Source organism: Physella acuta, unplaced genomic scaffold, assembly GCF_028476545.2.
Source record: "Physella acuta isolate Inbredline_101_S28 unplaced genomic scaffold, ASM2847654v3 ptg000607l, whole genome shotgun sequence".
NCBI lineage: Eukaryota > Metazoa > Mollusca > Gastropoda > Physidae > Physella > Physella acuta.
The window spans coordinates 166845-194794 of NW_026732126.1; the positions used below are offsets into that span (position 1 = coordinate 166845).

At 33.6% G+C, this 27950-nt stretch overlaps 1 protein-coding gene across 5 annotated transcripts; it reads right to left on the bottom strand.

Annotated features, from left to right (window-relative positions):
- Positions 1 to 15827: 15827 nt before the first annotated feature.
- LOC131947793 (transformer-2 protein homolog beta) lies at positions 15828 to 27877 on the bottom strand. 5 transcript variants are annotated; one of them, XR_009387924.1, is made up of 10 exons: positions 27741 to 27877; positions 21577 to 21647; positions 21076 to 21177; positions 20813 to 20894; positions 20564 to 20692; positions 20306 to 20365; positions 20045 to 20154; positions 19384 to 19574; positions 17028 to 17650; positions 15828 to 16733 (listed from the first exon to the last, which is right to left on the bottom strand). XR_009387924.1 is itself a non-coding variant. In XM_059309116.1 (9 exons), the coding sequence occupies exons 1-8, from the start codon at positions 27756 to 27758 to the stop codon at positions 19376 to 19378; spliced, it is 771 nt and encodes a 256-aa protein (XP_059165099.1). In that variant the 5' UTR covers positions 27759 to 27877; the 3' UTR covers positions 16970 to 17650; position 19375. The 5 variants fall into 5 exon arrangements, 3 of the variants coding, with proteins under 3 accessions (XP_059165099.1, XP_059165098.1, XP_059165097.1); XR_009387923.1 differs by having other exon boundaries at positions 19375 to 19574; XM_059309116.1 differs by lacking the exon at positions 15828 to 16733 and having other exon boundaries at positions 16970 to 17650; positions 19375 to 19574.
- Between the last annotated feature and the right edge of the window lie 73 nt (positions 27878 to 27950).

A 27950-nucleotide genomic window follows, 5' to 3' on the forward strand; every position in this document is an offset into this window, starting at 1 on the left:
ACAGCCATAATCGTTGTTAATTAAAAGTGGACTTGAAAGCTTACACTTTTTTAATGTAGAGAAAATATAAGTTTGTCGCGACACACATTTTCTCTACATTTGTTGAAGAATTCGTCTCCGACTGCATACTATTCTTCATTCCAGAAAACACATCTTATCTTTGTAATGTAACTGAGATGCTTGCCAAGCTACCTCATACCGTTTAGGGGGATGGGGATTAAGCAATAATATTAAAAGTATTATATTTTCTGAAATGGAAATTTAAACCTATTTAGAAATTAGGTCAACCTGGCTCGAAGTATTAGAAATTTTCCGACTAATCAAACTTTTAGTCGATACTAGATCTAATTATAGCGTGTTAAAGTAATAGCCGGAGTGTGGCTTGGCGTCATTTAATAGCATAAGACACGATTTGTTGGACCGTACGACCGTCCAGTCAACAACGAACACAAACTTCACTTCCTAAAACAAAATACTTCGGACAGCTACGATAAATGGAATACTTAATAGATAGATAGATCAACTTACATTATCCACGTTCAGATGATTCGATCTAATTTGTGGAACATTTTGTAAACCTAATAAGGTTAAGGTAATCTAATACAACAAACAACGAATCACACCGAGAAATGTAGACGGGGGATTAAATTCAATATTTGCTAAATGCGTTAGTTTGTAGGAGAAGATTGAAACAGAAACCGCAAACATTTAGTCGGTGTTATACAAATATCATTAAAAGAATCAATATTAATGTAGCCTTCAACCCAAGCCGAGCTAAAAAAAAAACTGCAACTTGTTTTTTTTCTCACTTGGTGTGTAGGGCCGACATTTAAGAGCTCGGCTACATTAGTAAAGGGCTAGTTTTGTTTTGTTTGTAGTTCGGGTTTATTTCCCGTGTTTTCGGGAACATCTTGTAGATTCCAGATACACTATCTTCTACACTAGAACATCTTGTAGATTCTAGATACGCTATCTGCTACACTAGAACATCTTGTAGATTCTACATACACTATCTTATACACTGAAACATCTTGTAGATTCTAGATACACTATCTGCTACACTAGAACATCTTGTAGATTCTAGATACACTATCTCCTACACAAGATAGATAAAAATGGGAAGGCATGGTCTGGCAGCAGAGCACATGAATATTGACCCGTAAGTCTAGAGTTCTGTTCACTAGTTTATCATGACGTCGCTGAGTTCACCCAGCTCCAATAGATACCCGACATTAGTAGAGGAAAGTAAACCATAATCTTGTTTCAGATGTCCGATCACATGATGAATAAACAGATTATAAACACAAAAATTGTGCATAACTAAGAGATTATAAACACAACAAGTGTGTACCAGGACGAGAAAGCTGTATATGAAGGCAATAAGACACTCATGGAAGATATTACAACAGGAAACGAGTTTCAGTATAATTAGACTAGGAATAAAGTTGTAACGTTATTGAGAAAAAACGGACAGATTATATTCACGAAGATATAACCATATAGTTTTAGATTTCACCATTCGATTGTTCCTCTCCATATTTCAAGATTTTATGTATGGCTAAATGACTGCAAGTTTGTTTAAAGATTAGGTTGTATCAGTTACCACTGCCGAACTACCGATAGTTGGGTTTATTTTATTTTTTTGTTTTGTTTTAGCTGGGCTTTAATTTCCGTTAGATAAAATTTGTAAATTAAAATTAAATACAGACTTTACATTTTATAAAATATGTTCGTATGTAATTAGTATTAATTTAAAATTTTGCATATCACTTTTTTTCTAATATTAAAAATGCGGATAAATGCGAAACTTACCAAGAAGAGCTATGGCTAGAATCAGACATAGTGTGGAGATGTTGACCAGAGCAGAAGACATGGCGCGCTACTAGTGTTGTAACGGTGTGGAGAGCAAGTGTTCAGAGATCAATACCAGAGTTGCTTGTCTTGTCCTGGAGTTATCTCCCTTCTGCCCCTGACCGAAAGACTTGAAAGATGGACTGAGTCACGCGGTGAAACTCATAGCGCACATATAGGGGGCATTTATCTGTCTGTTTATAACATACAATCGAACTTAAAGCCCCTCCCACTGCACGTATTCCAGCTAATCCCTGGCCCGATGTTGCACCTAATCGCGGAGGAAAAATTAGCATAATGAGGAAGTGAGCTGGCCCGCCGGCCGAGACAAAGCGAGGGTTAAGCTGTAGTGTTCACGCGAACCCTGGCTTGATTGAAAAGAAATAGCCAGCACTTCATCAAAATTTAATGCGGAGAAAACGGCAAGAATGGTGTAAAGATACTAACAATTTACAGGTCAACCTTCATGAAATATTGGATACAAAATATATTGTTAGTGTGTGTGTGCGTGCGTGTGTGTGTATGTTTGTGTGTGGGGCGTATGATAAAAAGGACAACTACTAATACGAAAGTCTCGAGTTCGGTTCCATGAGTAAGAAGCTCGCCCTTGAGTCCACCCAGCTCTGATGGTTACTCACTCTTAGCTCACATCGTTATATGCCGAGGTCAGTGAAACAACTGTACTCTATTTGATCTGCCAGATGTGTCTTGGGCACTGACACGAATATATGGTACCAGCGTTAGATTTCAGTTGTGGACATCCACTCAGAGACCACCCCATTACCCGTCCACAAAAGCAAATTGTCTTTGTATGACTTACATGAATGAACACCTAAATTACTCATAGCGGCCCACAAGAACACTACTAACTATTAACGCACTTATGCATTTATATAACTTAATTAACCAGCTTCAATATCTCAGCTGCTTTTATATATATTTTTATATAGTTGTTTTATTTTTATTTTGTTTGTTTGTTCTTATATTTTTTGTCAGGTTTATTTCCCCTTAAAATGTAGTTTCCAATCAGTCTTATAATATCTATCAAGATGTACATTTTCCTACGTGTGTTATGGTAAATAACTCGTTACGAAAACAAACTCCATTTCGCTCAAGATGAAGCTGCTTAGGGTAGTTGATTACAAATGGAGACCTAACTTAGAAATATGTAAAGAGATTATATTACAGACTACAGTATCAGCGATGGTTTAAAAAAAAAAGATGTATACGACACACCCTTAACACCTCACTCCTCGACTTTCATCGCCAAAAATTTTTAATTGTCCCATCGGAAAAGTATGCCTGAAAGAAACCCTGAATAGACTTATATGTGACTATTATTTTTGTATTCGCGGATGACGATGCAGAAGAATATTGAGTTGTCTTCCACATTTACTTGATATAGTTCAATATGTGTAGCTTTAGTAGTGTTTGCACGACAAGATTTGTTCTATGGAGCTCACATAGCCTTGTGTAAGTTAGCTGAGACTCGGTGGAAGAATGACATTGCAATAGACTTACTTGAGTTTCTACAGGCTTGAGAATTTGATGAGACAGCAAGCGAGCATGTTACATTAAACTACGAAATGAAAGCCTTTCAGTTATTATAGTACAGGTCTGGATTTTCCCATTTTATATTAACATTGGATGGTAAACAAAATTATATACGTGGACACGAAATAATTTTCTGGCATTTAGAAGTTGGCTACATCTGGTGTATATCAATAAGAGCTGGATCTAAACTTGACAAGGCTCTAAGCTATTTCAAATATTAAACCCCACCCTAAGGAAAGATATTAAATACGTTAACAACGCTGTTTCAATGAGACAAATAACGGAGCAGTATATTTATGTATACTGACTACCGCTCACTCGGAAAGTTTAATTCATGGTGTATAGGAAATATTTCATTTCAACTTTTATTAGATCTACCTTTTTTTAAACTTAAAGATAAATACTTGATAAAGCTAAATATGCAATAAAAACTTTAGATACAAATAATACTTGAAAAAAAATGAACAAAACCAAAACCAGCAAAAGAACTGAGTATCGAGTTAGTGGTGTGGTTGTACCCCAGCCCGAGAACTGGAGCACAAATCATCAGCTTTAGGCTCTGTTGATAAAGTCATGGTTTTACCCACACCACCACGGCTCAGTCCGATAGCTGGCTTGTATTTGATAGTTTTATGTCTACGACACGAGTGTGGTGCAATATTTGCAGTCACACAAATAGAACGTTACTAATTTTCTAAATATATTTTGTAAGGGAGGTAGCTGAACATTTATAAGAAAACGAAGATTAGCCTCCCTTTGTAAATCTCCTGGCAAACATCCCCAGCCTAATTCCAGCCTAACTCTGCCATCATTAGTAGGCTTATAATTTGATTAAAGTAATAAAAATCAGAGACGATCGCCTTGGTATTTCATAGAAAACAATTTCGTAGGATTCGTGCATATGTTATAACGTAGGCCTAGGCAGGAGAAATTTGTAATTGTTTAGTTACAGGCCTATTCTGTTATATTTATAATGAGTTGGCTTACGGTACTAAGCAATGTCAAATAAATCTTTCTTTAAACTATACTTCAAAAATTGTTTAACCACCTCCAGCTGTATCCACACACGTATATGAGGATATACCTGAAAATTAAGGAGAACTCACTGTCGCTTTATTGTGGATGAAACTTGTTGAAATCATATTTGAAGCCTTCATTTATGATTTTGAAAAAGACATCAACAAAAAAAAAAAAAAAACAGGACAGTGCAATGTATTTTTTCTGCACATCTTCGTGATTAGCTCTCCAGTTTCCGCCTCCACCCCCCCCCCTCCCCCAAATAAAATATTAAAGTACTATAGTTTACCTTTCTTTATTCCTGTCTGTCCCACTCCTTCTATCGAATGTTTTAAACGCCCCCCCCCCCTACCCCCGCAGCAAAAAAGTCTTAACAGTGACCTTAACCATGGGGTAGCACAATTGATATATCGCAGTTCTCTCTAATTGTATTATCTTTTTTTCAATGGAATATTTGGTTCTTTTTTTACTGTAATTCCAGCCAAATGCTTCCTTTCTCTTACTCCGATTGTCTATGGCAAAATTATAAAAAGAAAATGTTCTGAACATAATTTAAAATCGAGTTTAAAAAAACAAGTTAATTAAAAAAGTCTAGTGACATTTGTGCGCAATTTCCTTATGTTATCTAACAGGGATGTGACCAGACCAGGAAAAAAAATTAGGAAATTTTCTTCGGATAATAACTCAATATGTTTTAGGATAATAACTCAATATGTTTTATCTACTTTTTATCGCGGTTAAGCAGATTCATACTGTTACTGTACTAATTAATTGTTTAATGAAGTTAATATTTTAAATACAAGAAGTTTATGTTACTCTAAAATAACATTGAAAGTCTTGTTTTATTGCAATTTAATGTTTACCTTATAAACAACTTTTTAAAATTACAATGTAACAAAAGTAGCAATTAAGTTTTATTTTACCATTAAGCTAATTTAAACTGTAGGCCTACTAATCTAGTGTAGACTAGATTTTTTTGTTTTTTGATTTTTTGGAATAGCTGTAAATTGTTAGGGGTCATCCACGTTTTTTTGACGATATTTACCTCCCCTCTATCCTACAAAATCCAGACCCCCCCTATAATGACGTCACACCTCAGCGCCCCCCCCCCCCCCCTCGAATTGAATTAGAATTTTTTTTAAAACATCGATTTTTTTTTCTAAAATATTGACTGAGGTCGACCAACATAGGGTATCTTATTCAATTTCTATGTTTTACAACAGTTTTCTAAAACTCGTAATAGCGGCTAAAATGCAGTTGTTTCTATCATTACTTTTTTTAATGCAAAAATATGACGTTACACTATCTTACAAGTGTGACGTTATTTATGTAAGACTCATTAAAAATTTAAAAACAGTCTGTACGTATTTTTTCTTCCACAAACAAGACACGGTCGTAGTCACGTTGAGTTTAGTATTTTTTTTTTAATCTGTAGGCCTACGAAGCATAGGTATTGCAAGAACAGCTATTTGAAATTGACTGTGACGTCATTTTTTTCCCCACAAGCAGTACCGAACACATTCTTGGGGTCAAGGTGAGGTCACAAGAGACACCGTTAGTACGAGGTGGGGCGGGTTAGTCTAGTCCTCATAGTCAATTTTAGCAAGGATTTCCATATTAATTTGAGATTGCGAAATAAAATAGAATCAGAGAGAAACTGTAGATTTAGGCGGGTTAAAATACCGATAGATAAATTAGGCTATATCGATGAGATGTAAGTTTTATTTGAATAACTGCATTATTTAAGATTACCTTTTCCCGTGTTTTTGATAATAGTTAACTAAAAATATCAGCAGAAAATTTGGACTAAAAAGTGTGCTTTGAAAAATTCGTAAGTCCGCCGAAATTCCGAATCTTAATCTACATTTAATCTTGATCTAGCACCGTCAGACCTAGCGCAATCGACCAATCGAAAAGAAATGCGCATATTCGAGTGTCCGTTTGACCTAAGAACAGTAGTTGTCGATTTAAATTTAAATACGAATAAGTGGAATGAGCATGTCGGCCCTTTCCGTAGAAGACATTTCCGTTTTTTTTCCTAATTTTTAAAACTTCGTAAAAAATCGACAAAAATTGAAAGTCGGCGGAAAAATTCGGCGAAAACTAAATCAGCGGAGGAAAAACGCAACTGAAACGGAAATATCGGATTTCCGCTAAAATTCGGAAAAGTCACATCCCTGTATCTAAAAATAGCTCTGCCGTATAATGTTGGGGTGCGTTCAAGCTAGAAGAACAATCGGTTTGTAGGTGTTTATGTAATTTTAAAATTTGTGACCGAACGAGAGAATATTTTTGAAAACTTTCTTCGGCAATATTGTTCTAAATTATGACAGGAATCGATTGGTACATGTTTCAAGTCGCTAAGTGGTCTGGTTGCCGAGATATGGGCCAAAAACTGCTTTTTTTCGAGATTTTTTGGCTTTTCTGGGAAATCCATGAAAGAAACCCGGAATTTTTATGGCCTATGTTCATCCTCGTAACTTGCTTAACATAATTGCTTTTGGAACTAGTCATCGATATTGCTTCGTTGAGGAGGAGATACGACTTAAAGCTGCGGACACACATTCATCCATCCATCCATCCATCCATCCAGAAATGACGGGTTAATAAACGCAATTCTCCAGAATGGAAATTGCGATAAAAACTTTAGTCATTGTCTTTTTTTATACAAAGGGAGGCTAATCTTTTTCTTATAAATGTTCAGCTACCTCCCTTACAAAATATATTTAGAAAATTAGTAACGTTCTATTTGTGTGACTGCAAGTATTGCACCACACTCGTGTCGTAGACATAAAACTATCAAATACAAGCCAGCTATCGGACTGAGCCGTGGTGGTGTGGGTAAAACCATGACTTTATCAACAGAGCCTAAAGCTGATGATTTGTGCTCCAGTTCTCGGGCTGGGGTACAACCACACCACTAACTCGATACTCAGTTCTTTTGCTGGTTTTGGTTTTGTTGATTTTTTTTTTCGAGTATTATTTGTATCTAAAGTTTTTCTTGCATATTTAACTTATCAAGTATGTCTCTTTAAATAAAAAAAGGTAGATCTAATAAAAGTTGAAATTAAGTAATTCCTATACATTATGAATTAAACAACCTTTATTCTAGCCTAATTCTGCCATCATTCATAGACTTATAATTTGATTACAATAATAAAAATTAGAGAAGATTGCCTTGGTATTTCATAGTAAACAATTTCGTAAGATTCGTGCACATGGCATAACGTAGTTCTACGCAGGAGAAATGGATTATTGTTTTAGTTACAGGCTTGTCTATAACTATACTTCAAATTTGTTTTACCACCTCCGGGTTTATTCGCACACGTATTATTTCTATAGGCAATCCCACTGGAAGAGCCATCCCAACACGTACATGATGATATACCTGAAAATTAAGGAGGACTCACTGCCGCTTTATTGTGGATAAGACTTGCTAAAATTATATTTGAAGCTTGTTTAAGTTTAAGCTTTTGAAAAAGACAAAAAAAAAAAAAAATAACCCACAGGACAGCGAAATGTATTTTTTTGGCATCTCTCCTTGATAATAGCTACCCCCCCCCCCCCCCCCCCATAAAGTATAAAAGTACCGTAGTTAACCTTTCATGAGTATTTCTGTCTGTTCCACAACATCTGTCGGTAGTTTTAAATGCACCCTTCCCCGATCAAAATGTCTAACAGAGACCTTAGGTAAGCACAATTATTATATCACAGTTTCTCTCTTTGTGTTATTATATTTTTCGTTCAATGGATTATTGGGTTCTTTGTTGAGTGAAATTCCATCCCAATGCTTCCTCTCTCTCTTACTCCGATTGTCTATGGCAAAATTTGAAAAAAAAAAGTTCTGAACATAATTTAAAATCGAGTTTAAAAAAAACAAACCTTCTGTCATCTTTTTTATACGAGCCTATATTGTATAATAAAACAGAATATTAAATTAAGGTAATTTTTGCCAACACTATACCCTGAATGCATTTGGGGGCGGGGTGTGGGTTTGCCAGGATATTTATAATGGGAGGCTAATCTTATTTTCCTTATAAATGTTCAGCTACCTCCCTTACAAAATATATTTAGAAAATTAGTAACGTTCTATTTGTGTGACTGCAAGTATTGCACCACACTCGTGTCGTAGACATAAAACTATCAAATACAAGCCAGCTATCGGACTGAGCCGTGGTGGTGTGGGTAAAACCATGACTTTATCAACAGAGCCTAAAGCTGATGATTTGTGCTCCAGTTCTCGGGCTGGGGTACAACCACACCACTAACTCGATACTCAGTTCTTTTGCTGGTTTTGTTTTTGTTGATTTTTTTTTAAAGCATTGTTTGTATCTAAAATTTGTATTGTATATTTAACATTATCAAGTAGGCCTATTTATCTTTAAATTTAAAAAAAAATAGATCTAATAACAGTTTAAATAAAGTATTTCCTATACACTATGAATTAAACACAACCTTTATTCCAGCCTAATTCCACCATCATTTCATAGGCTTATAATTTGATTAAAATAATAAAAATCAGAGACGATTTCCTGGTATTTTAAAGAAAAAAAATGTCGTTGGATTCGTGCACAGGTTATAAAATAATCTTACGTAGGAGAAATGGATTATTGTTCAGTTACAGGTCTATTCTGTTAAATGGATCAAGAGTTGGCTTGCGGTATTCAGCAATGTCAGATAAATCTGTCTATAAACTATAGTTCCAATTTTTTTTTACAACCTCCAGGTTTATTCGCACATGTACCACTTCTATAGGCTGTTCTACTGGAGGAGCCATCCACACACGTATATGAGGATATTCCTGAGAATTAAGGAGAACTCACTGCCGCTGAATTGTAGATGAGACTTGTTAAAATTATATTTAAATCCTCCATTTATGATTTTGAAAAAGATAACAAAAAAAACCCACACACAGGACAGTGCAATGTATTTTTTATGCAAATCTTCTTGAATAGCTCTCCACCACCCCCTTTTGCCCACCCAAATAAAATATTAAAGTAAGCCTGCTGTAGTTAACCTTTCTTTATTTCTGTCCGCCCCACTCCTACTATCGAAAGTTTTAAACGCCCCCCCCCCCGCCTCCCGCAGAGCAAAATGTCTTAACAGTGACCTTAGGGTAGCACAATTGATATATCACAGTTCAATCTCATTGTATTATCTTTTTTTTCAATGGAATATTGGGTTCTTTTTTACTGTAATTCCAGCCAAATGCTTCCTCTCTCTCTTACTCCGATTGTCTATGGCAAAATTATAAAAAGAAAATGTTCTCAACATAATTTAAAATCAAGTTTTTTCAAACAAAACTTTAGTCATTATCTTTTTTATACGAGACTATATATTGTATAATAAAACAGAATATCAAATTTTGGTCATAATTACCACAAACTATCCCAGAATACTTGGGGGTTTAGGAGGGGGGGGGGTGGGGATGTTTGCCAGGGGATTTACAAAGAGAGGATAGTCTTCTTTTTCTTATAAATGCTCAACCACACCACTAACTCGATACTCAGTTCTTTTGCTGGTTTTGATTTTGTTGATTTTTTTTTCAAGTATTATTTGTATCTAAAGTTTTTAATTGCATATTTAACTTTATCAAGTATGTCTCTTTAATTAAAAAAAGGTAGATCTAATAAAAGTTGAAATTAAGTATTTGCTATACATTATGAATTAAACAACCTTTATTCTAGCCTAATTCTGCCATCATTCATAGACTTATAATTTGATTACAATAATAAAAATTAGAGAAGATTGCCTTGGTATTTCATAGAAAACAATTTCGTAAGTTTCGTGCACATGGAATAACGTAGTCCTACGCAGGAGAAAAAGATTATTGTTTAGTTACAGGCTTGTCTATAACTATACTTCAAATTTTTTTTACCACCTCCGGGTTTATTCGCACACGTATTATTTCTATAGGCAATCCCACTGGAAGAGCCATCCCAACACGTACAAGAAGATATTCCTGAAAATTAAGGAGAACTCACTGCCGCTTTATTGTGGATAAGACTTGCTAAAATTATATTTGAAGTTTTGAAGCTTTAGTTTATGCTTTTGAAAAAGACAAAAATTTTTTTTTTATATCACAGTTTCTCTCTTTGTGTTGTATTTTTCTTTCAATGGATTATTTGGGTTCTTTGTTGACTGAAATTCCATCCTAATGCTTCCTCTCTCTCTTACACCGATTGTCTATGGCAAAATTTGAAAAAAAAAATGTTCTGAACATAATTTAAAATCGAGTTAAAAAAAAAACCTTCTGTCATCTTTTTTATACGAGCCTATATTGTATAATAAAACAGAATATCAAATTAAGGTAATTTTTGCCAACACTATACCCTGAATGCATTTGGGGGCGGGGTGTGGGTTTGCCAGGATATTTATAATGGGAGGCTAATCTTATTTTCCTTATAAATGTTCAGCTACCTCCCTTACAAAATATATTTAGAAAATTAGTAACGTTCTATTTGTGTGACTGCAAATATTGCACCACACTCGTGTCGTAGACATAAAACGATCAAATACAAGCCAGCTATCGGACTGAGCCGTGGTGGTGTGGGTAAAACCATGACTTTATCAACAGAGCCTAAAGCTGATGATTTGTGCTCCAGTTCTCGGGCTGGGGTACAACCACACTACTAACTCGATACTCAGTTCTTTTGCTGGTTTTGTTTTTGTTTATTTTTTTTAAAGCATTGTTTGTATCTAAAGTTTTTATTGTATATTTAACATTATCAAGTAGGCCTATTTATCTTTAAATTTAAAAAAAAATATAGATCTAATAACAGTTTAAATAAAGTATTTCCTATACACTATGCATTAAACACAACCTTTATTCCAGCCTAATTCCACCATCATTTCATAGGCTTATAATTTGATTAAAATAATAAAAATCAGAGACGATTTCCTGGTATTTTAAAGAAAAAAAATGTCGTTGGATTCGTGCACAGGTTATAAAATAATCTTACGTAGGAGAAATGGATTATTGTTCAGTTACAGGTCTATTCTGTTAAATGGATCAAGAGTTGGCTTGCGGTATTCAGCAATGTCAGATAAATCTGTCTATAAACTATAGTTCCAATTTTTTTTTACAACCTCCAGGTTTATTCGCACATGTACCACTTCTATAGGCTGTTCTACTGGAGGAGCCATCCACACACGTATATGAGGATATTCCTGAGAATTAAGGAGAACTCACTGCCGCTGAATTGTAGATGAGACTTGTTAAAATTATATTTAAATCCTCCATTTATGATTTTGAAAAAGATAACAAAAAAACCCACACACAGGACAGTGCAATGTATTTTTTATGCAAATCTTCTTGAATAGCTCTCCACCACCCCCTTTTGCCCACCCAAATAAAATATTAAAGTAAGCCTGCTGTAGTTAACCTTTCTTTATTTCTGTCCGCCCCACTCCTACTATCGAAAGTTTTAAACGCCCCCCCCCCCCACGGAGCAAAATGTCTTAACTTTAGGGTAGCACAATTGATATATCCCAGTTCTCTCATTGTATTATCTTTTTTTCAATGGAATATTGCGTTCTTTGTTGACTGAAATTCCAGCCCAAATGCGACCTCTCTATCTTACTCCGATTGTCTATTGCAAAATTCTAAAGAGCAAAATGCTCTCAACATAAATTTTTCAAAAAACTTTAGTCATTGCCTTTTCATACGAGACTATATATTGTATAATAAAACAGAATATCAAATTATATCATTATATAATTATCAAATAATTGCCAAAAACTCTACCCGGAATGCACTTGGGGGTTTCGGGGGGGGGGGGGGCTGTTTGCCAGATTTACAAAGGGAGGCTAATCTTTTTCCTTATAAATGTTCAGCTACCTCCCTTACAAAATATATTTAGAAAATTAGTAACGTTCTATTTGTGTGACTGCAAGTATTGCACCACACTCGTGTCGTAGGTATAAAACGATCAAATACAAGCCAGCTATCGGACTGAGCCGTGGTGGTGTGGGTAAAACCATGACTTTATCAACAGAGCCTAAAGCTGATGATTTGTGCTCCAGTTCTCGGGCTGGGGTACAACCACACCACTAACTCGATACTCAGTTCTTTTGCTTGTTTTGTTTGTGTTAATGTCTAAAAACAAACGTTGTACTATATTAATTTAATCCAACTTTATAAATAAAAGCTTATCGTAAGAAAAGAAAAGAAACTTGATTTTAAAAATGTAAGGACTTCAGTATCTAATTTGATTATGGCAATCCTTTATATTAATTTATTACCTCTAGGAAATCTGAATTTTTAAAAATCTATTCTATATATATAATTCTCTTCATGGAGACTATAGAAAACACCACGCAGCTAAGCCACCACCCTCATCCCCCACCTGTCAGGTGAGCTGTGTTTCACACCGAATGTTTACATTGTAAATTACAATCGTAGAGCCGGGTTAGTGACGGCCAGTGTTTCTTCCAGACTTTTTTCTCCGGGGGGGGGGGGGGGGGGGGGGGCACTTGAAATTTTCGGGGGGGGGGGGGGGGCGCTAGACTTTCTTCGGGGGAGCGGACACTGTTATAAGTATATATTTTCTGTATAAATTATACAAATTTCATTTCGTTCGGGGGGGGGGGGGGGCGGTAAAAAATTTTTCGGGGGGGCTTCGTCCCCCCCCCCCCCGAAGAGATGCCTGGAAGAAACTCTGGTGACGGCTATTACTATTAGGGGCAGATAATTTAGTATTAAACGATTTGAAACGAAGGGGAGGTAACAATTGCTGATTGATCTTTTCTTTGTCTGTAAACGGCTGCTTTCACTGGCCGGGGGGGGGGGGGGGTGGGGTGGGGGTAGAGTTGAAATCACAAATTATGAATTGCTGACAGGCAGAAAATAAAACTAGATGGCGGCGTATAGATCTACTACGTCGCGGGTATTCTCGTTTTAATTTAAATTACTTATTTTTTTTTGTGTGTTCGATTTTTAGTTACTCTTATTTACTTAGATTACAAAAGGCAGCAGTGCTTAAATTGCTTTATTTTTTAAGTATCTTCCGACCTCTGATTCAGAACTTAAAACGTATTCCAGTATCATTCTAATATTTATCTTATGTTAGTGAAAGTACTTACTTAAAAGAATCTACACCAGTAGGCTAATTATGAAAATTATTTTATTATGGCATGGGTGAATTTTAATTTGATTGGTTAAAATACATCTTTTTTGCTTTAGATGGAGGGGGTGGGGGGGGGGGGGGGGCAGCAGTGGAAGTGCTCCCGGAGGGGGTATCTGAAGAGATGCCTGGAACTCAGCAGAAGATACTCGTATCTTGTTAATATTGTTATACTTATTATGGTTATAGGCTACGGTCTATGTCGCCAGATTAGTCTACCTTGTTAACAAATACGTTTGCCAACGTAAACACAAAACTTATTTTTAATGCTTGCCAAAGAATAAATTAAATTATATTAAATTATCTTGTGATAATCATGTCTTTGAGTAGTAATTAGTAATTAGACTTGGTCTCACAGGTTTCAGAAAATACTTAAATAGTTCAGCTCTGTAGCTCTTTAATTTTATACACACATGTGACATTTTGAAGTTTAAGGTAACCTGTCTGGTTTACAGTGGGTTGAAACAACTTCAGGCCCGCAGTTCTATTGTACTGTAGTTTTGTAGCTAAGGTATCATAATAAAATTAATATTCTGTATTAAAAATATTAACTTCAGCCAGAAATGTGTGGAAATAATTATAGTTTATAAGTTATAATATTCTTAGTTATATATAGGCCTACTAATCTAACAGTAGGCCTATTTGAAGTGGATAACATTACAATTGGTTACAACTAATTACTAAGCCCGCAGACCATCTGTGCATCCATCAAGCTTGTGAGCTACACATAACTAACAGTTTATAATTTTCATACTATTTGGACCTTATACTTATTGGTAACTTCGTGCTTTTAATTTTTGTCTTATTCACTATGTATAGTAAGAATTCCTAATTTTTCCCCTAAAGTGGAACAAAGATATCACCTACTATACAACTTAGTTTTCATTTATTTTTAATACATAAGTAGGAAACTTCCGTTCTGAAAGTAAAATTGTGTGAATTGTAACGTAAAAAAGTGTATTGAATTTGAATGGACATCGATAATGTTAAGTTAATAGTATGAAGCATAACAAAATATGGCATTCAGGAGACGTACTTTTAAATGTATATATATATACATGTGTATATATATATTTACTATTAGGGCTTACGACTGCCAACCCGAAAGCCTTTAGTTTGGCTCCCAGACTTGAGCTCGTAGTACGTCAGTTCACACAACTGTGATGAACTCTACCTCATCTGTCCCATGGGTTTTGGGCACGAGCGTAGGGGAGGGAGGGGGAAAGATGTTAATTCCCATTACTCCAAAAATAATCAAACTTTTTATAATTAAACTTCACGTACTGACCCTTAATTGCAATAGCAAGTAACATTTCCAATGTACGGCCAGGGTTGGCTTAAATAATTTTAAAAGATAACGAAATAGATATTGATGGGTATGCACTTTTTTATTACCCTGAACTGACTAAGATACCAGTATCCAAGTTTTGCTCCGCTATGGTGAAATACAATAATTAACACTGGTTTACCAAGTGTAGATAGATAGGTTCATGAAGAACTTGCTAAACCTATAAACACTCAAATATTCAAGTTAGTGTATATATTATAATTATACTGTCCAGTATAGTAATGTCTATATTGTTATTTCTATTGAATGAACTTACTATTCAACTGAAATTGCATTGTGAGTTTAACAAATTTTGTATGGGTGGTCAGGGTGTTGTGTATTTTGAAAGTACCTGCCTCAATATCACCTGATGGTTTGCAGAAAGTGATTTGGCTGCAAAAATCAGAAATTCACCTTTTGGTAGTGTACTCAAATTTTAAGAAATGATTGCAGCTTGTCTGTCCTGATACCTGGAAAACTATTTTTTTACTGACCCATATATTATTAATGCATATATAGACTACTTATAGTTATTATATACAACACACTAAACCTTAAGTAGAAATCTACCCAGCTCAATTATGTTTGACAATAACAGTTTCATGCTTGTAATACAGACCATTAGCCAAGCAGTTGCATCTTGAAACAGCTACTGTTTTTTACATCTGTTTTTACTAACACTGTGTGATCACGCTTTACCTTTTTGAAGCATTCAACGTTCATAAATGTGAAATAAATTTATAAAGCTAATATTAGATATAGCAATCTATTTTTGACATGTCTTTTAAACAAGAGCACTGCCATTTTATGGTTTCTATGGATGTATTTTCATGTTACTCTTGTATTTTTAATACTTGGACATGCATATGGACCAGTAAACCAACCACCCCCTATAGAAACAGTACATGTGCAAATAAATCTGAAGGTGGTAACCCCCCCCCCCCCCCTCCCGAAATCATTGAAATTTAAATTTATTTAAGTGAATCCAAACTGACACTGCATTTACACATAATATAATTACTGTTACCAAAGTTAAATATAAACGTTTTTATAATCTGGTTGAACCATAGAGACATCGATACACAGAAAAAGCTTTTAAGTGTTGAAACCTACCTGAAGATTAACCTTAAAATCCTACTAATTCAAAAATAATTTAAGTAATATAAATACGAGAAATTATTTTACTGCACAATATGTAATTACCAATAAAAAAAATTCTAAAGTCTTATTTTAAATAGTCTAATCTGAATTATTAATATTAACCAACAACATGTGACAAAATATGCAGGAAAATAAAGATCTGAGTGCTAGTTAAGTCCTATACATAAAGATAGACAATAATCATGAAAAAATTATTTATTTAACCCTTTACAGTCATTAAAACATTTTTATATTTCATATACTGCCAAGTCAACAGCCCATGCGTTTTTCAAAGATACTAAAAATATATATATATAAAGTTGAGAAAATAAATTGAAAAAAAAATAGACAAGAAAATCGAATTAGAGTTTATGCTTGAGTCTAAATAGCTTAACCTAAATAGATATAAGCGGTTTACGATAAAAGGTCACTCCAGTTATTAAAAAAAACTAACCCCTCATCTAATTTTTTATACTTAAATATTTAAAATGCTTAAAAAATAAAACATTTAAAAAAATAAAACATCACTGGAAATACTTATTTTTCAAATATGTTTATCATTCTATTGTATCCATTGTCTGCAGTATGTCAAACAAAATACTATACTATGTAGAAAGTTAACCACAAGTGAGAAAAAAAATTGACATGAACAAAACTCAGTTCTTGTCTTTTGCCAGTATCTTCCAAATATTGTTACCAAAATGACTTCCATTACTATGCTGAAATGAAAGTACTATATTTAGTTTATTGCATTAAAGAAAATTACCAGGAACAAAGGACTGTAAAGGGTTAAGTGGCAAGATATTGACCCATAAAGGAGTCTTTGGAGAGGTATTAAAATTATATTTTCTGTATATCAAATATTAAATTTTATTTGATAGTTTAAAAAATTATTGAAGTAATTTTTGTGTTATTTTATTCAATGCAAATGGTTTTTTATCCAATTTTTATCTTAACCCATACAACACTGACTGCTATAAAAAACTGTTTAACTGTCATTAAAAAATACTTACCTGAGTTCATTATAAAGGACTGCATCACTTGAATTAGTGAATTAACAGATTTCCAAAACGTTTGTCAACTTCCTCTTCTTTGTAGATTTCTTATCTTCACCTAATGAAACGTTTTTTTGCATACCATTGTACCATCCACCTAAATAACTTCTGGAGGTTTAAAAGAACATTTGAGATGTAACATTACAAAGAGCAATTAGAGCTTTCAAATTTAGCGAAGAAACCAGCTGAAGAACTATTTTGCACCAAATGTTCAGCTCAAATACTGATATTTCACTACTTCCACTTCAGGTTATTCTTTAGGAAAATTGATATTTTGTAACCTGAGCTTTTTCTCATTTCAGATGAAGAAAGCCAACACTTCATCACATACCAGTAACTATGCTAATTTTTCTTTATATTCATTCCTCTTCTCATTTCCATTTGTGCTTCTATAATTCTTTCTTCATTCATTTTCTGTTATAAATTCATTTTTCAGAGATGAACATTGCTAAAATTCTCTTTACATTTGTTGTGACTTGTCAAGACTTCAAGTATTTTCATTTATACTTGTTAGTTCTTTCTTCATTTCAAATGTATCATCTTCAATGTTCAACATCTAAGACTTCATATGAGCATTCACCCTTAACAGAAAGATAAAAAAAAGAAACTGAAGATTATTCACAATCTCAGAAAAAAAATTTAATAACCAGTAACATTTCTTCAACAAGACAGATTACACAATTTTATTATTTATTTCTTTTAAAATGTGTTTAAAATTTTTAAAATTGGGCAAACAAAATATATGGATGTATAATTAAATAGAACAACTCTGCGCCAAATCAGCAATCTAGATATTTAGTCATATTTCTGCAAAATGGAAACTTTGCATTTCCTGCAGATCAATTAATAAAGAGTATACTAAGGAAAAACAAAACAAAATATGTACGGTACTATAAAATATTGAACAATGACAACTGACTATTTACATTATTTTTGCAAAGTAAGCAAGTATTTACATACAAGAAATTGTAGCTATTATAACTTTTTAAAGGGATCTGCTAGATCTCGAATGGTCAATTATTAGAGGCCCCTTTTAAGATTTATTTTTTTAGGGAAAAAAAATTAAAATAAAATACCCAAGTTTACTACAATGATTACATAATGTATATTACATGTTATAGACTTTTAGAGATTGGAAATTTAAATATTTTAACAAAGCAACAAAAATGTGTTATGTAGATAAAAAAGTTAACATAAAAATTAAAACAATTAAAATGAAAACAGTAAAATCTTGACAATTCTGTTGTTTGTCTGTACCAGGGGATTAGTGGCGACCTGTAAAAACGGATGCATAATCTATATCACTGAGATATTTAAGTTTTTAATTTCATTTTTTAAAAACTTATTATCTTCATCATTGCAAAGTATGCTATATTGAATTTTTAAGGAAGTAAAATTCATTTTATAATTTTTGTAGTTTACACATGAAGAACAACAAAAAATTAAGATGAGTTAAAAATTATAAAAGCAAATGAGTGCAGCTTAGAGATGTTTTTGTTTGTTTTTGAACTCTCAATATTTTTTGTTAAGATGGAAAACTAATACTAATTAAAAAAAATAATCAACATTTTAAATCTTTTTGATTTTTAATATTTAAAATATTTGCTTCTTTTATTTTCATCTTAAAATGAGTTAACTATTGTTTCTTCAGGTTAATTGCAGATACTTAGATAAACAAATAAAAAGCAAGCTTTAAGTTAAGTCATTTAATGTAATTTTATGGTAAAAAAGTGTTTTGTTTTGAAAATGACAGATAAATCTTGGTATATTGCTATTCAACTTGAAGATTCCAAAATATGAATAATTTGCAATACTGAGCTCCTAAAAGATAAAACGATAACTATGACAAATTGTATTTTATTTAGAAAAAGATAATATAATAAGTTTGTTTGTTAAGGCATTGTAATGCTTATTGACAGTTTTGATGAGTCATGTGACCAGACAATGGCAGATTAAATAAATAAGGCACAGACAGTTAATGTAGTTTTGTTATATAATACATATTAAGAACTGTGTGCAAGTTTCAGTGGGTATTTGAGGTTTGTTGGTATAAATTATATGCAATACAGGAATATGACAGGGGACATACAACATTGCTCTAATTATAGAAAAAATGAACTTGTATTTTAAGTGCAAAAAAAAATATTTTGTGGAAACGAATGCTGTAATAGCTGGTTGCATGGAAATAAGTCCATCTTCACCCATTCATTAGCAACAGTACTTGTAAGAAAAACATGCAAGGACATCAGTATGGACTTAACAAAAGTCTATTTTAATAATATATCAACAGATGATATCGACTTACTTTACTTACGTGAATATGGAGAATATCGTCTGGATGATCGCCTGGATGAGTAGCTTTCCTCATACTCATCACGGTATTCATCTCTGTCATAGTCACAATAGTGCTGCCTGTCGCGATAACTCCCTCTGCGACCACTGTCACGGTAGCTTGGACGATCTTCATAGTCACCATTATCATGGCTGTAATATTTGTCCAGATCCCTGCTGGTCCTCAAGTGAAGGGTAGAAAGCATAAATGATTAAAAAAGGTAAAATAATAAACCTGAAAAGCAGGCAAATATAATGTTCCAGTATGGACCATAGTGAACAGAAGATGCAATATTCTTAAACTGGAAATATCCAGCTTTCAAAAGAAGCAAATATATTGTGTTAGTCAATTTAGATAACGTACATTATTATAAAAAAAAGTTTTAAAATATATAGTTAAGGTTACAGAGAGGGAGATGTGGATAACAAAAGAATAAGGAAAAATTGATCTGTAGTAGTATATTCATGAGTGCTGTGCATGTGTCTGCATAGTTCATAAAATATACTTTCTAATAAAGTTATCTTTTTTTTTTGTTGGAAAAAATAATAGATTTTTTTTTCTGCACAGCCTACAAACAGAAAAAAAAAAACAGGATAAAAAAGTAGCTATGATCATTACAGAAAATTTTAAAAAGAATGCGCACCTTCTACCCATGTATCTGCCAGGAGTTGGTGAATGTGGCCGGGTTGTGAATGAATAATCAACTCTAATAGGTCGTCGATCCAGGACTAATCCTTGAGTCTCTCGGCGTGCCTAAAATAAAATGTTCATCTCATTAAAAAGTCACCCAATGATTCAATTTAAAGTATTTCAGGTCATTAATAGAGTAAAAATTATCACTTATTGCAATACAGAAGCAACCCAGAGAAGATTAAAAATTCTGCCATAAACTTCTTAAACAAACCTCAACAGCATCAGATGTTGATTTGAAGTAAACAAATCCATATCCTTTAGAATGTCCACTCTGTAAATAAATAAAATAGCAATTTAAATGATGTGTTACCTGTAAAAATTATTTTGAGTAGTGCACAGGTTGAAATATTAAAATCCACTGACAAAGGCTCACTTATGGTTTTATTAATTTAAATGCTTTTAAATTTAATGTTTCAAAGTTTTTAAGTAAAGCAAGAATTTTATACACAGTATCAAACCAACATCTTACTTGACGATCATAAATAATACAAATGTCATCAATAGGTCCATATTTTCCAAACACTTCTCTCAGATCCTTTTCTTGTGTATAGCTGCTGAGTCCAAAAACTCCAAGACAGTGGCAAACATTAGGGTCATCCTATAGAAAATTACAAAATATAAATATTCTTCATGGAATTAAACTTGATGAAAATATCAGGAGAAAGAATGGAATGTTCTAATCACTTCCAAACCATCACTTGTGTAACAAATATCTTACTCTGCTATCGCCACCATCTTTGCGATATGCAGTAGGAGTGCGGCTCCTTGATCTATCATCTCGCCCTCTGCTAGTCTTCTCACTTAAAATATAAAATAAAATTTCTTAATTACACTACAGTTGATACAAAGAAGTAATGATTAAAACAGCAATGAGGTGGACTGCAAATTCAATTAATATATAATTATATATTGTAAGTTTCTTCATTTTAAAAATAAAATAAAGACAAAAAGATGATTCAAAAAAAAAAAAAAAGGATCTACTTCTTTTTCATCCTATGTTTTTCTGAAGGACTTGCAGATCTAGATGACAATGGACTTCTGTGAGAGCTGCTTGAGCTTCTACGCTTTCCTTTGTGACGAGGACTATGAAAATGAATTAAATGAAACACTCATATGACTGTGACATTTTTAATAATTACATTTAAAAGGGCCATTTAAAGTAAAAATTTAGTTTAAAAATTTTAAAAAGTCAAATTTGGACTTAGAAATATTAATTTGAATTTGCTTTGAATAAAATTAAAGAGAATAATTATTTTTAAATAATGTAAACTGGCTATCCTTTGGGAGCAATATAAAATGACTAAAACAAGTTTTCACTTCTGGGGCCATCTTTTATAGCTCAGTTACAGTATTAACAATGATTTAACTGTAGCAAGTATTAGTCAATGGCATATACCGTTTATTTTTATGGTAAATTTTTTTTAGAAATGTAATTAAAACATGACTTCTACTTTAAACAGCATATTATTGACATTTTGTTACCTCTGATCACGAGAACTTAATTTTCTATGCTTCTTTCTGTCATCCATTTGCCTTGATCTGCTGGGTGATGTCTGTGAAAAATATTGTTAAAAGAAAAATGTACTTATTGCTATTTTTGAAAGTAGAATCATAATTAGACATTCACAATGTACAGCCCCTGCAGCAGGCTGCTTTAGTAAAAATTTTGGGTTGGATAGTTTGACGATTTTCCTTTAAAGGTAGTTACGGAGCAGTACAACAAGTCACATTGCATTCATCAATACATCATTTGATAGAGCAAATTTGTTTTTTTCAACACAATTTAAAAGGATATTATTAATTTATGGTTTTGTTTTTATGTGTCATTGTTAATATTATTAATGTATGTTTGCGATTTCTAATCTCATAGCATCTCTGTTTTTCACACACCAACACTTAAAATTGAAAACTTGAGTATGGGATTCCAGTTCATTTATTTCAGGTCTAAACTACGATTAATGAAAACACAAGCTGGTCTAGTTCAATCTGAGGATTTTTTTAATGCAGTACTATAAATGTCAGAACTACTTGAGTCCAAAATTAAGACAAGTACTTCTTTGAGGAATTGTTTCTCCTAAAAACAGAAAAGCCGTTTCAATTTTGAATGTACTGGGTTGCCATCTCAGGGCAATAATGTACAACTTACATAATTTGTTTAAAATATATTTTCTAAAACTCACTCTGCAAAAATTAGTGATCAGATAAATAAATTTTTAAAGATTTATGGCAGAAAACAAGATTTTGACAGCAAAAGGCATATTCAATCTTTGCCATTCATAGTCTTCTTAACCAGACATCATCAGGTTATTTTGTTGCTATTAATAGACAGAGCTTTGTCTTTTGAAACTTAATAGGCAATATATTTGAGGAATTTGTTTTTTAACAATATTTTATGCAACTCCGACGGACGCAAAGTATGCAAATCATGACCTTGTTTGAAGATGTACTTCTAAAATACCTAGGCAATAATACTTTTTATAATTACAGGGTTCCTACACAAAAGTGAACTTGAAATTCCAGGAGAATTCCAGGAGTTTTCCAGGAGAAAAACCAAAATTCCAGGACATAATTTAACCTATTAAAAAGCAACAACGACTTAACCCCGCGCTGAATGGAAGGGAATTTGACATTCCTTAATTAGGAAGTGGTCTTTATAAAATGCTATGTAGCATAGCATTTGTAATTTTTAAAAGTAACTGTTTCTAAACCATTTAGTTTAGTTAAAGTAGATTCAATTTTGCACCCCACCCCTCCCATTTATAAATTGTTATTCATAAAATTGCTATCTCCTCTCCCCCCCCCCTTTGGAAAATGTGGTGGCACTTTTTACCAGTCACTATCCTGTAACAATTTTTATCTTTGTACTACACAATTGAGGTAGAGAAAATTTGAATCAGTGTGTAGTCTTGTAGCAGTTTATTTTCTTAACTTTGAATGTGTATGATTCAATACCTCAGCATAAAATGAGCTTTTTGTAAACAAAATTTTTATCCCTTTTCATCAGCCCCCCCCCCCCCCCCCCCCGCTTATGCCAATGAGTAGTGAAATATATAAATGTGACACTTCTTAAACAACTAAATAACAGTTCTTCTTTATTATCCCCCCCCCCCCCCCCAAAAAAAAAGAGTAAAATTTCACAACTTAAAAAATATTAGAAAACAATTTCAGCAATAAACTAATTTAAAATGTTAATCAATTATATGTTTGCACTTTTGTTTTCAATTCAATGATTACTGAAATAGTGTGAGTAAATTCACTTAGTAAAATAATTATAAATTAATTCAGATGTTTGCTACTGAGAAACATATTGAGCCTAGCAATCATAGCTACATCCCAGTGTCAAGTGACTTAACCCCTCACCAATGTCATCAACGGTACTAACAATGTCAATTATAAACAAACAGAACAGCTGCAACTATGTCTTGTCTTTTAAAAATGGAAATGGCATTGTGATTTAATGGAAGTCTTTAACAGTTAATAGCCTAACTGTAATTTTAACTTGTTATCATTTAATGAACAAGTAGACCAACCTGAGTAGCTTAGATTTGTCCTACTAAAAATAAACTGTATTTTGGAAATAACGTCGCGCTTTTTTGACGATTTTACCCCCCCCCCCGCATCACACACCGTCACAAAATTATGTGCCCCCCCCCCCCCTACGAGTGTGATGTCATTTATGGACGACCCCTAATACTTGAAAAATTAAAAATATTTCAGCCAAAAATAGAATTTCAGATAGTTGTTTTTTTTTAATTGCCAGTAGCGTATTTTTTTCCTCCAGCTAGACACCGTCGCGCTGGGTCAGTTTGAGTTCATCTAAGCTTACAGTTGGCCTGTAGTATACTGCTGATGACATCACTAGCGGGTTACACAGGGTTCACTTCATATACCCAACCAGCGGTCCTCCCTCCACCACCCTGTCGTGGGAAAGAAACTGAGATGCGGGATGGGAGGGTGGTAGTATTACAACTCGCATGTAAAAATAGAAAGTAAATCTAGAGCCTATCGGACTGTAGATTCAAATTAGCTGCGCAAAACTAGATTTTGGCCTAGGCCTACTCGAAATTTCCAATTTTAAAAAAGTCAGGCCTATTAAACAGAGCCGCACACATAGAAAGACGTGAGAAAAAAAATTAAACCAAACCCACATGTTAAAGACAGCTTTGAGTCTATATTTTAAAATGTGTGCCTTGTAACGCGAAGAATTGAAAAGGCAGAACATTTTTACTTGGGCAGTCAGATCTGATTACCTAGAAATCTAACGCAGGAAAAAAATATTCGCTAAAATTATCGATGCGAGTAAAATTCCAGGAGAAATGGTAAAATTCCAGGAGAAATGTTAAAATTCCAGGAGAATTCCAGGACTTTTCTGGTTTTTTGAAATTCCAGGAGAATTCCAGGACATCCTGGAATTTCAGGAGGCCGCAGGAACCCTGTAATTAGATCACTCTAACCGAATTATTTTTTTAAATAAAGAGATGAATGCTGTAAATAACAAATGAATAGGCCTAACAAAAAAGTTATTTTTACTATTTGTTAGCTTTTATATGGAATAAAAATGCATACAATGCGTCATGGAAAACAATATAGCAAACAGACCCAATACATGACTTTCGACGTTTTTTTGCCTTAGTTAAGTTCCAGAGACCTTCTTAGAATTACTTTTAAAAAATGTTTACCACGAGCGAAAAATCCGGTTTTCACGTTATAAAAACAAGCAATAGGTGGCAGGGCTAAATATGCGAGAAAAGTATTTTAAAATTTGCTTTGGAGAATGAAGGCTAATTTAAAAGTTGGTGTCATTAAAAATCATAGAACTTTTTAAATATCAACCCAGGGAGTACAAAAATGAATTGGAGTCTGTAGAACTATTAGGTTTATCAGTCTATGAAAAAAAATGACAACCAAATTTATGTTTTTAAACCATGTGACCGCTATTTGGTTATCACTAGTGAGGAACTCTGGTGCATAGCCAATTAAAAAGTCAAACCGGTTGCATGGTTTGCCTTTGCTTCAAACGTAAGAGTGATATAACAAGTGTTGTCATGGAGAGGCACATTGTGCATGGCAGTGAGTAACAATAAATATTAAATTAAGTAGGCCCTTAGGCCTAATTTAGTTTAAAACTAATTAAAAACTTCAAAATTAGTGCCTAATGGATTAAATATGGATGTCTATCATTCAGTGGTCATGTTTAACTTGAAAATTGAGTGGCCTAAATTTTAGATTTAGTAAGAAAATCTAAAATTAGTCATTAGTGAACTGATTAGTGTTGTGTATTTTCCATAGTTTAACTTTTTATTAGGCCTAACATTGTTTCTTTATGATATTTTTCTATTTGTTTCATGTGACGTCCTCCAGGCTAGCGAACTAATTCAGTGATCATGTTTAAATTGAAAATTGAGTTACCTAAATATTAGATTTAGCAATTTCTAAGACTAAATTTAGGCTTTTTGATGAGAATTACAGAATGATTTTTTTTATTAAAAATGTATCAATAATAGCTAGAACACTAGTAAACTAAGCTAAGTTAGCATATTTTAACTTTCTGTGCAAAGTCATTATTACTGAAAAAAAATCCAAACATGTGCTTAATCTTACCCAATAAGTGATAAAAATTTGAAAATTAATTTTAATTACTGTTGTAAAGTGAGATAAACAGCTTAATAAACACGTGTTTTCTAGAGGGGGTGTATGATTGGATTCTTGCGCGGCACACATTTTCCTGCGCCTCGTTTTCACCAAACAAGATTATAATAAAATTACATTATTGGGGAGTGATCGTTTTCCCACAAACATATCTCATAAACCCAAGAAATTATTACCAGTTAATTGTAATGTGTGTTAAATTAATAGTTTAAAGTTTTCAAGGAACATAGGCTGGTTTTTAAGGAAAGCGATATTTCAGAGTTATTTGATTTAAAAGACAAGAATACATAGAGCTATTATCACTTGCGCGCCGCTTGCGAGACAAACAAAGAAATTAGGTCAAAAGTACATCTGGGAATTCTTAAATAACAGACTGAAATAGAAACGGATAGTTCCGTTTTCTAAAATTAACGATGGCATCGTAATCAATAGTTTTATCCCTCTACCGTTTAGAGAAAGCGAAACTGGTCGCCATTTTAGTAAGCGAATGAGCCGTGAGATGCCATGAAAATGACAAACCCGGAAGTGCAGAGGCGTAGCGACACATCCCGGCGCCCGGGGACAAACTTTCAATTTGGCGCCCCCCTCGGGAGCAACCTTTCAATTTTTGATTTGCACTCCCCTCAAACTTTCGATTTGCACCCCCCCCGAACATTCGATTTGCACACCCCCTTATATATATTTTATATTTATAAAGCAAAAATGCAGCTAAAATGAGATTTTAATTTGTTTTTTCAACCCATTTTGGCGCCCCCTAAGATCGGCGCCGGGGGACATATGTACCCCCCTGCCCCCCTTTGCTACGCCTCTGCGGAAGTGTTGAATCGAACGGCCTACTAAATTAATAAAATAATGCAGATAGTCTTAGTAGTCTTAGGCCCAATATGTAATAATAAGGTAATCTATCGTTTTAGGTACGTAAAATCGCCCACGACTAGTAATGTGAAAAACAGGTGACTCCTTAAATTTTAATAGGCCTAATTATTTCACATTTTGAGGAGGATTTATGTTTTGAAAAATACAAAAATGTTTCCTTGTTTCATATATGTACCTGTTTTTAAACAACTGAATTTAAAAATTTCAGTAATAAATGAAGACTTGCGATGTTTCCAACAGATGCAACCATGCTCATTTACTATAGCAGCCATCTTGTTTATTATTTTGTATTGTAAACTTTTTATATAGCAAATCCTGCTCGAGAACACTGCTGTTTAAAGTTAATTTCTTGCCTATATTGATATATTTAGCCATTGATTTAGGTTTATTATTCATTTATCTATAATATTTGACACAAATATATCACAAAATACTTCTATTGAAGCCTTGACAATGAGGTAACTTTTTCGTACATCATTAGCCGCTGGCGATTTTACGTACCTAAAACGATAGATTACCAATCTTCTTCTTCTTCGTTCTTAATTATTAGTGTTGAAGGGGATCGAGATTTATCTGCCAGTGGGTTTGAACTCGAGACTTTGTTCGAATTTATCAATCATGAGCTTTTTGCCGACTCGACCACGCCTCCAACACAATTAAGCGTTACGTGTCAACTGGTTATGCGCCATTGAGGCCATTGACTCCTTCAGCCTGCTTTTCTTTTTGGATTTGCTTCCATAGCCTTTGTCCAACCAAGAACATACTACAAGGCAGCAGTTGTTTAATTTTGGAGTTGTCTCTCCTAGAAGAGTGGCTGTCCCCAGCTAACGAGCCTCATCTGCCCGAGAGATTACCAATAATAATTATGTTCCATGCACAAATCAAGAATTACTGAAGTAAACTGTAAAGTACTGACAGTACTGTTCAGTGAAGCCGGCTAAGTCTAATTACAATTTTGCGAGAAAGTGAAAAGCAATGAAAGAAAACCACAAAGCGTCTGATTCAGATCAGAGGCCAGACTAGACCTGGACCTCGCTCTGCCTCCAAACAGATCTTAAGTTCCAGTTCAAGTAATCAACTCATAAAGAAAGATAAGTTCTCTTTTAATAAAAGATGTTTACCTCTTTATCACTAGCCATTTCAACTGACACTGATTATATGAAAATATGGTAAACTTGTAATTATTTTATTGGTCGGGTCAAAACTTGACTTTACTTCTCAGTTCAGCTAGGCAGCGGAAGTTGACTTTAAGTGGGCTACAGACTTCACGCAACCCAAAATGTGGAATGATGTGAAATTATTAGATCTAGATCTTAAACAAATTAGCATTA

Bases quoted from the DNA above. Each gene is read 5' to 3' on its own strand.
- LOC131947793 (XM_059309114.1), bottom strand. The intron at 20,693-20,812 runs GTAAGATATTTG...AATTTTCTATAG, and splicing joins AAGATGGTGGCGATAGCAGA to GATGACCCTAATGTTTGCCA. The intron at 20,155-20,305 runs GTTTGTTTAAGA...ATTTTATTTTAG, and splicing joins CAACATCTGATGCTGTTGAG to GCACGCCGAGAGACTCAAGG.